This window comes from Thalassophryne amazonica, chromosome 19, assembly GCF_902500255.1.
Source record: "Thalassophryne amazonica chromosome 19, fThaAma1.1, whole genome shotgun sequence".
In the NCBI taxonomy this organism is placed as follows: Eukaryota; Metazoa; Chordata; class Actinopteri; order Batrachoidiformes; family Batrachoididae; genus Thalassophryne; species Thalassophryne amazonica.
The window spans coordinates 51,887,394-51,897,039 of record NC_047121.1 but is presented as its reverse complement, the minus strand read 5'-3'; the positions used below and the strand labels follow the sequence as shown (position 1 = coordinate 51,897,039).

The 9,646-nt window shown below is 41.2% G+C and overlaps 1 protein-coding gene across 2 annotated transcripts; it reads left to right on the top strand.

Annotated features, from left to right (window-relative positions):
- The first annotated feature begins 1,407 nt into the window (after nucleotides 1-1,407).
- Nucleotides 1,408-5,322, top strand: khdrbs1a (KH domain containing, RNA binding, signal transduction associated 1a). Of its 2 annotated transcripts, none has more exons than XM_034195196.1 (9): nucleotides 1,408-1,728; nucleotides 2,497-2,631; nucleotides 2,977-3,089; nucleotides 3,178-3,324; nucleotides 3,427-3,551; nucleotides 3,703-3,964; nucleotides 4,066-4,142; nucleotides 4,222-4,283; nucleotides 4,435-5,322. In XM_034195196.1, the coding sequence occupies exons 1-9, from the start codon at nucleotides 1,638-1,640 to the stop codon at nucleotides 4,542-4,544; spliced, it is 1,122 nt and encodes a 373-aa protein (XP_034051087.1). In that variant the 5' UTR covers nucleotides 1,408-1,637; the 3' UTR covers nucleotides 4,545-5,322. The 2 variants fall into 2 exon arrangements, with proteins under 2 accessions (XP_034051087.1, XP_034051086.1); XM_034195195.1 differs by having other exon boundaries at nucleotides 1,410-1,728; nucleotides 2,497-2,627; nucleotides 2,973-3,089.
- Nucleotides 5,323-9,646: the final 4,324 nt, after the last annotated feature.

Below are 9,646 nucleotides of genomic sequence, written 5' to 3'. Positions count from 1 at the left end.
AAATGGATGGATGGATGGATGGATAGAAGGGAATGCTGTTGTTGTTTACTTCCGACTTTTCCGCACATGCGCACAGGCTGGTAGGTAGAAAATGCCAGGCTCCAAGCAGATGTGGTGAGAAAACGCATGGGAAGATGACTTTAGCCTACTGGTCAACTCTTGGATCAGGAAGATTGAAAGCCATATTGTGAGAAATTATGGAGACAAAGACTGTGAAGTGTTTGGAGGTGTACAGTTATTTTTATCAGTGCTCACATGAGGGAATGCTTTTACCAGCCTGTTGATGTCTGTGTGCCATTTCTGCTGTCTGGTTCCGTCTCTGGGCTTGGACATGCTTGGAGGGACTTTTTAAATGTGGTCCAAAGACAGACTCTCCTGCACAGTCCGGCCAGTGTGCGCATCCGTGTGTCAGGCTGCAGTTCACTGTGTGACTAGTGATGTTAAGTTGGAGCCAGTCTGCTCGACACAGCATCGAGCTTTTTGAACCAGAAGTGTCAGTGAGCAGCATTTCGAGCACGCCCCCATCACGTGACCACTGCGAGCGAGGCCTCGTTATGTCACACCACGTGTCGAGCTTCGCGGAAAATTCAAATAATCTGGGCGTTTCAATACGACCCGCCAAGTATTTAAATGAGATCTGAATCGCGGCTCAAGGAGATTGCTCGCGACACTGTTATTGCCAATTACCACGTGAATCGGAGCCAAGGAAAGCATTAGTTTATATTTAGGTCTAGTTTAGAGTTCATTTAGTATAGTTAGCTACATACACATAGGATCTAACAGAGAGACACACACCATACACAACGGGCATCCATTCATATACAACATTTATTCACACAGTACATCAACATAGGTTATAGGTTAGACTATATATTATAGGTAGATCAGAGACTGAGCTGAGTGACTGAAGAGCTGTGATTTTGTTGAAGAGAAAGGTGAGTGTGTGTGTGAGAGAGAATGAGTAGTGGTGAGGAAGAGACATGGAGGAGCCAGTGCCAAAAAGAGCATGATCAATTGCTTGGGAGCACTTTGATCTAATAAGCCCCAAAAAGCTCAAGTGCTTGATTTGTGCTCAAGAGTTGACGTACAGTAACAATACGTCTTCAATGCTGCGACACCTGAGGTCCAAACATCCCGAGACATTTATTTGTATAAATACAAATAAATTTACCATTTCACATCAACTCTTTCCAGGTGTTTGTCACCACTGAGACAAGTCGGTCTTCATGTTCCTTTTTTAAGGCTTGTGTTTTCATAAAATCAATCAATAAATGTTACATTTTGTGGTCCTCCCCAACAAAAAACTTTATTGACGACGGTTTGTGGTCCTCTGTTTTGGCGGGTTTTGCTGTGACGTCACTAGCACCGCCTCCTCCGCTGAAAAGCAGCTGCGCGTGCGCCTTCCCGTCCTTTGTCCTTCGTGAAGACGCAGCTGCAGCGTGACGACGACCGCAGAGAAGAAAGATTTTTCTCACACCCGTAATTTTACACTTTGCTGTTTTTAAAATTCGCCTTCACGGTCGTTTAGCGCAAAGTCGACGGGTCCAGTAAAGCTTTGCTTTTATTCTGGTCGTGTGAGCGAGTTAATCGGTTACAATTTGTTCGGAGGGAAATCCACCCGGAGAGGAAAAATCAAAATGGCAGACACCAAATACCTACCCGAGCTGCTGGCGGAGAAGGACAGCCTGGATTCATCATTCACACACGCCATGAAGCTCATTACGGCTGGTAATGATTAGTTTAACTTGTTTTCACACGTCAACCGGCCTCTGGCACAGCCGTGTGGGGATGCTAATCTCTGTGCTAAGTGTTAGCGCCGCCTGAGGCCTACCAGGCGTCTTTGTGTCCACAGGCCTGAACCACGTGCTCATCGAGCTAAATCAAATGGCAACAAAAAACTTATTTTATTTAACAGATATAACTTACGATAGCTGATATGCAACTTGCATATGTTTGTTTTAGCGATTTTATTAATGTAGCGTATTTATTACAAATGTAACTTAATCTGTTGCACATGATATAAAACAAAGACCAGATCTCGTCATTTGAAAAACCTTTGGAAAAGGCGACGTGACTGCAGCACCTTTTCGAGCATTCTTCTGCACTTTCCAGCCAGCAATAAAATCTGCTCTATGGACATGGGCCTTAATTCATCTCCTTAATAAATCTCAATCTCACTTGAATCACGCTAAGCTCAGTCTGTGTCCAAAATGTGTCAGAGCACTCTTTCTCAAAACAATTTGCACCATGTTGATGTAGCTGCGCCAGTGCTGGAACATGGCATGTAGGGCTTTGAAGGAATGTAGTGCAGTTGTCCTGGGAAATGGTCCAAGACACGTGGGTCTAATGTGAACACAGCCTGTGAGACAGACATCATTCAGAGCAATTTTTTTTTTGCGGTTTCAATCTACTCGTGCTAAAATATTTAATTTTGTGATCATAGATTGTTCCTGTGTTGGCATTATAATTGCTTCTAACAATATTTCTTTCTTGTAGAGATCGATCGTATCCAGAAAGGTGAAACCAAGAAAGACCCAGAGAAAGATATCTCTTATCTGGATATCTTTGCCACAAAGAATCTAAAACTCAAAGAGAGAGTACTCATTCCAACCAAACAGTTTCCAAGAGTAAGTTGTTCTTCTGGATTATAGGGGTCACAGCAAAATTCAACTTGCTTTGTGAAATTGCCACATAGCTGAAGAACCTTGTTTTTGTTTCAGAACTTTTGTCTTGCATTGACCACAATTCAGTTTCTCTCTTGTAATATATTTTTCCTTCTCACTGTTACCAAGTGCTTGCTCATAGGGGGTCATTTTGACCGTTGGGGTTTTTCTGTAATTATTGTATGGCTTTTGCCTTACAATATAAAGCGCCTTGGGGCAACTGTTGTGATTTGGCGCTATATAAATAAAATTGATTTGATATATGCAAAGGCATTTTAGGCGAGCTGCAACTTTTTTCCTTTCCTGCAGGTAAACTTTGTTGGAAAGCTTCTGGGACCTCAGGGGAATACTATCAAGAGACTCCAAGAGGAAACTGGTGCAAAAATTTCAGTTTTGGGAAAAGGTTCCATGAGGGACAAGAATAAGGTGAGGATTTGTCTGTTACGATTCTGTTATGTATCATTGGTGCAGTAAACGCTTGAACTATGGCTTCATAATCTGTCATGTTTGTCAGGAGGAAGAGCTGCGGAATGGTGGTGAGGCTAAATATGCTCACCTGTCTTTGGAGCTGCATGTGTTCATTGAGGTGATGGCGCCTATTCCAGAGGCCTACCTGCGTATGGCTCATGCCATGGATGAGGTCAAAAAGTTCCTCACACCTGTATGTATCCCAGATAACTACATATAATGTACAGATGGTAACTGTTCACATTCAACTTACCCGAGAACTGTCTGGTATAACTGGGTGTGTGTGTGTGTATAGGAACCAGGTGAGGTTGACCCCTACATGGATCCTCACTACTTGAATGGTTCCCAGGATGGTTCAGGCAGGGGTCGTGGTGGACCAGGCAGGGGCCGTGGTGGACCTCCCGGTGGCCCAGGACCAAGGTTAATGGGGGGGGCAATGGTCTGCATGTTTGAAAATGCTTGGTTCAATGTGAAACCACTTGAATGTGGGCCAAATTGTTGACTCCACTTTTGAAGCGTTCAATGGTGGTTTCTTCCTTTTAAATTTATTTTGAAATTTCCTCTTCTACAGGGGCCGTGGAATGATGCGTGGGGGTCCTCGGGGAGCAATGCGTGGTGGTGCGCCACGGGGAGGACCAGGCCGTGGCGGCACCCCAAGAGGTGCTATGTCTGGTAGGGGTGGACCAGCTTCTTCTGCTAGAGGGGGCTCATCAAACCGTTCAAGACCCCCTACAACCGGAGCACCAAGGATGCTTCCTGCTGCTGCCCTTTCTCATCAGCAGCACCAGCTTCCATCAGGTTCCCAACCGAAAACCGAAGGCTATGATGAATATGTAAGTGTCTTTAGTTCTAATTTAGTCATTTAGTTCTTACACACTGTGTGTTTACTAGGAGTTGGGCGTGTGTGTGTGTTAATGCTTTTCTTCTTCTCTAGCCTCCATATGAAGAGTCTTACGGAGAGACTTCCTACGAGGGCTACGATAGTTATTACGGTCAACAGCCTGCGCCTGCGTGAGTCATTTAGATTTGGGTTACTCTGCTCATTTGATTGATGTAGAAGATATTGTACTGACCTTGACTGTCTCTTCAGAGATACTGAATATTATGACTATGGACATGGAGATGCGCAAGAATCATCATATGACCAGTATGGTAAGATGTAGTATGGTTTTTCCAGCTTTTCAGAATGACCTGTGTTGATGCATTTTATAAATTGAAGGCGCTTTGAACAATTGTTTACACTAATCCTGTGTTCGCGTTGCACTGTCACCATGGTGATGGATGATTTCTTGCGTTTTTGTAGCTCAGGATGACTGGGATGCGTCTTGGTCCAGTGGTGGTGCTGGAGGCAAAGCGCCTTCAGCCAGACAGGGGAAAGGATCATATCGGGAGCATCCCTATGGAAGATACTGAATGGCTAGTGGTAGAGTTGCCACAGCAACTGTCTCCTGTTGTAACTCCCTTAAATTTTGAAAAGTAATTTCTCCATCTTCTCCCCTTTTTTATTGTGTATTTTATGTTTGGACTTTTTAGTTGGTGAATGTTTTGTTGGATGTATTGTAGTGCCAGAGGAGACATGACAAATACCAGACTTTACATTTTCTTCTAATTTGTTTCAGTTGCATAATCCTTTAAGGAGTGACACTGGTTGAAAACTGGTTTAGTTCAGTTAAGGAGTGACACTGGTTTAGTTCAGTTAATTAGCAAAATGTGATTTGACGATAAACTTTTCTCATGTACAATGCATTTAAAGTCTCAAGACTGGACAAAACCTATTCCTAATGTACCACTGTAACTCGGCATAGAATAGATGCAAACTCGCCGTTTTGATTTAACACAAACTCGAAAGAGGTATTATGCTGTGCAAATCTAGTCTGTGAAGTTCTAGAAACTACAAAAACAGTTAACGAATGCTTCTATTTTTGCCACCTTCACAATTCGTACACTGTTATTAATGTCAACTTACCACTGACGAACTAAATGTTGTGAATTCCTTACTCTGAGGGAAGCTGCAGCCAACTCAATATTTTGTACATAACTTTAGAACTGTGTTTGCTTTCAGCCGTGACAACTCCAAAATGCATAATGCTTGTGTACTCTTGGCTAAATAGGATACTAAATATCCACAAAAATGTTTTTCTGCAGTGCGTTGTTTCAATAAAGTTTCTAGTTTCTCTTTAAACAAACTAAACATGTTATTTTGCCTTTGTTGTACCAAAGGAACGACTTCACTTTGTGATCCTCAGTGGTTCTCGCCAGCGTTGAGTAAGCTGTATGTATACATGTCAGCCCAATTTGACAAAAAGAGAAGGCTGTCATTCATAATAAAATTTAAATAATGCTAGAAAGGAAAAAGTTGAGTTTATGTGCTGCCAAATACAACTCTTGACTTGACAGTAGGGGTGTAACGATGGTAAACAGTGTGGTATGCTTATAGCGCATGATTAGGTGCATTTGGTAGTTTACTAGCAATTGCTAAACCTGTAATTCTAAAGCTAGCCCCTTGCTAGCTGTAGTGCTTATTTCTTGTGGAACCAGCAACTTAACTTGAAATTACTCAATATTGCTCATAGACCTGAAGTTACGATGGTGTTTTCTGTAACCGGTTTTATAAATACTGCATGGTAATGCTTCCAGACTGACTGCTGGATCCATAAATGGCTGACTATCACTTTGGTACAGTGCACTATAGTTACAGAAAAATACCAAATTTCTATGGCCTAAAGTTTTTACTGTAGCTGAGAATTGTGCACAGTCAGGGCAGATGTTTTCAGTCTTTTGATATTAATCAAACATTTGTCATGTAGAAAACTAAACCAAATCTGTTAAGTCTGTATACCACAATTTATCGTTACACCCCTCAACAGTGATATAGTGCTTGAACATGTATTGTCATCAACCTTTAGATAGTATATCTATAAGCTCGCAAGAGTCCAATGCATCTTCAGCCACTTGAAATAACTGAATTTCAACAGTATTTCAAATTAAGCTTGCAGGGATCTTACTTGACTTTGATGCAAAGTCACGCTGGCTGGTTTTTATAAAAGACAAAAATCGCAGAGGAGAGGATTCTAAAAGCCAAAAGATCGCCGCAACAAGGTAAAACTAACCCAACATTCTCTTGTTAGAGTTCTGTTTTGTTTTCTGTGCAAAATGTCAATGTCAAAACATCCCAAAAAGAAAAAAATTGCTATGAGTTGTTTTTTCCAAGCAAAACAAGACATTAAAAACAACCAGAAATGGTTGTGATGCAACTCTTGTTCAAATACAAAAAAACATTCATTCCACTCGATACTTAACCAATTTCCATCTTTATAATTTGTGTAGAATGCTGAAAATGACTAGTCTCACTATAAGCCCTTAACAAAAAAAATCCCCCATTTTCAAGTTGCAAATTTTTATAGACTTAGTTTTGCATGTTGTCACTGAATACTGCCACTTAGTGTCCACGGTCTCACTTACTTTTCTCCTCTTAGGTTGTCAGAGAAATGTGTAGGTGATAGGACATCCAGCTTACCAGGCCTTAAGGTCAGTTGCAGATGAGAACTTTTATCTTTTTTATGCAGAATAAAGCATAAAGGTGCAGACATGCTTCAGTTTGATCCTGTAAGGAATTTAAAACGAGTATCTGACATCTTTTAGTGTATATAGAACTAGTCTGATGGGTTTAAAATTCCAGATTTAGTGTTTGGCAGCTGAGTGAGGGGACCTGAAATTGAGGGAACACTTAATTCTTTAGCATGTCATCTGGTATTTCAAAATATTAAACTCGTAGTGTCACATTTTCTTCATCAATGGTATAGTTAGATTGTAACAACAGACCTTAAATTAGTGCTACTTTGTTGCTTTCTATTTGGTTTTGTAGTTGTGATAACAGATTTGAGAACATAATCTTTAATGATGTGTAACTGAACTTTTGCTGTTTTGCAGGTCTGAAGTGTTCGCAGGGAGCACGTTGGCTTCCAGGCTGGCACTGTTATGTTCCTCACAGGAATACTATTTTTAACAAAGGCTTTTAAAATGTTTTGTATGATCATTGATCTGCTACTATTTTGGATGAAACTGGTGTTTTTTATATTTTTACATTAAACCATGTCCAACATCTTTTGAGAATAAAAGTTTTGTTAAAGAAAAAGGTTTAAGTTCCTTTATTGATACCAGAGGTAGATTTTGTTTACAGCTGAGCTTGTCTAGAAGAAAAAGATTTTTAAAGTAAGATGGTGAAAAGGTAAAATAAGTTCATAACAGACTAAAATAAAATTGGTTAAAAACAGCAATGTGCAAAATTGGGTGTGAGGAATTGAACCTGCAATGGATGAGAAACTAATCCTGTTTTGGGGGGGTTACCAGCTGGTTGGCTGCTAACCCTGATGATCAAAGGAAAAATGTCAAAACATTGGAGAAATCTAACAACAAAAAAAAAGCATATTCAACCAATACTTGGGGTTTCTTCTACATGAATTGCTGTCTGTGATGTGAAGGTGATCTGGTTCATGTCAGGCCAGTTGGGTGGCTGATAGTCTGTTGGTACCACAATCAACTAACCAGTTAGTAGTTTACTGACGGGTACAAAGTCCTGCTGGAAAAGGAAATCTAAAGTCCATAAAGCTTGTGAGGCAATGGAAGCATGACGTGCCTTCAGACTGGATATGGTGCTGCAGGTCATCACTGACTGGGAACGTCACACTGGACAGTGCTTCTGTTCTTCCTTCAGCCTCTGGGACCTTGATTTCCAAAAGCAAACATATATTAAATAATTATGGTCATTTGTAGTGGAACAAAGTTCTATTTGATGAAATAATTGAATATGACCTTTTAACCTCAACATAGGCCATCTTTAAACTTGAGGTCTGTGTCCCAAGAATGTTCCCTGTGAACTTGTAGTCGCAGGACTGGACTCATGCTGAGCAGATGGGTGGATGGACAGACCCAAGGCCTTGGTAATAGCTGATGGCCATGTTGTGACACTTCCAATCAGCGAGTGGCTCAGATCGATAGATCCAGCTTTTTTAAATCCTGACATTTGAAATTTTCTGTTTGTCATGATGTCACAGCATCACATTCAAGATTGTACAATATAAGTTGAAGTGAATAAAAACAGGTTATAAAGTTTCTTTTCTGTACTGTGGTAGAATGTAGCAGACATTGTTACCTGAAGCCAAATATCAAGTACGGTGAAGGCTTTGCATCTGCTCAGCACAAGTCCAGTCCCGTTGCTGTCAGGGTCTTCAGGTTCACAGGGAACATTCTTGGAACACAGACCTTAAGTTTGAAGATGGCTAACCTTGACCTATTCTAAGGGGTCAGAAAGTCACACTCTTTCATTGATAACGTGTTTTACTACAGTTCTGCACTGTTTAATTAGCCATGTAAAAATAAGTGATTATGGCTCTTGGGTTTAGTATGTGTTCTGTCTAAAGTCCGCCCTCAGCAGACCTGATCTTCAGATGGTCATTCAGGTGTTCCTTAGATCCAGGCTTGATGACTGTGCTGGTCTGAACCAGTCTGCTCTTGGACCCTCCACTTTGTGCAAAATGCTGCTGCTCATGTTTTAATGAACACTTCCAGAAATGAGCATTTCATGCCTGTACTTTGCTCACTGCACCCCCCACCCTTCAGATCCTGGCTATGGGCCTGCACATTCACATTGATGTTAAGGTGCTACTGTGCAATGAGCTCACGACACACCAGGATTAGGGATCTTACCCAAGGGCCCAAACTGTATGGCTAGACAGGGATTTGAACCAAGGATCTTCTGGTCCCAAGCTCACTGTTTTATCACTAGACCATCATCTTACCTACCATTTTTATGATAGTGCATACAATACACTATCATAAAAAGTAAATATATGCACGGCGGCCACTTTATTAGGTACACCTGTTCAATTGCTCCTTAACACAGATCACTAATCAGCCAATCACAGGACAGCAACTCAATGCATTTAGGCATGTAGACTTGCTGAAGATCACACTGATGTGATGTGTCAGATGGGCTGTTCTGAGTATTTCAGGAACTGCTGATCTACTGGGATTTTCACACACAACCGTCTCTGGGGTTTACAGAAAATGAACTGAAGAAGAAGATATCCAGTGAGCAGCAGTTGTGTGGACAAAAATGCGTGGTTAGTGTCAGAGGTCAGAGGAGAATGGACAGAATGGTTGAATGGGCAACTGCGTGATGTCATGTCAGTATGGACCAACATCTCTGAGGACCGTTTCCAACACCTTGTTGTCTATGCCACGAAGAGTTAATGACAGTTCTGAAGGCAAAAGGAGGCCCAACTCCGTACTAGCAAGGTGTACCTAATAAAGTGGCCAGTGAGTGTACATCTGTCTGTAATGGTGTTTTTTATTCGATTATGAAATTCTTCATACTAACCAATCTCTAATAGCTTGCTGATACACATGCTTTAGCTCATCCGTCTAGGCTTCTTGATTAAGATATACAATATATATGTATATATATTTTCTTTTGGACCATGTTTTCTTTGACCTTCGACCAAACATTCCCAATC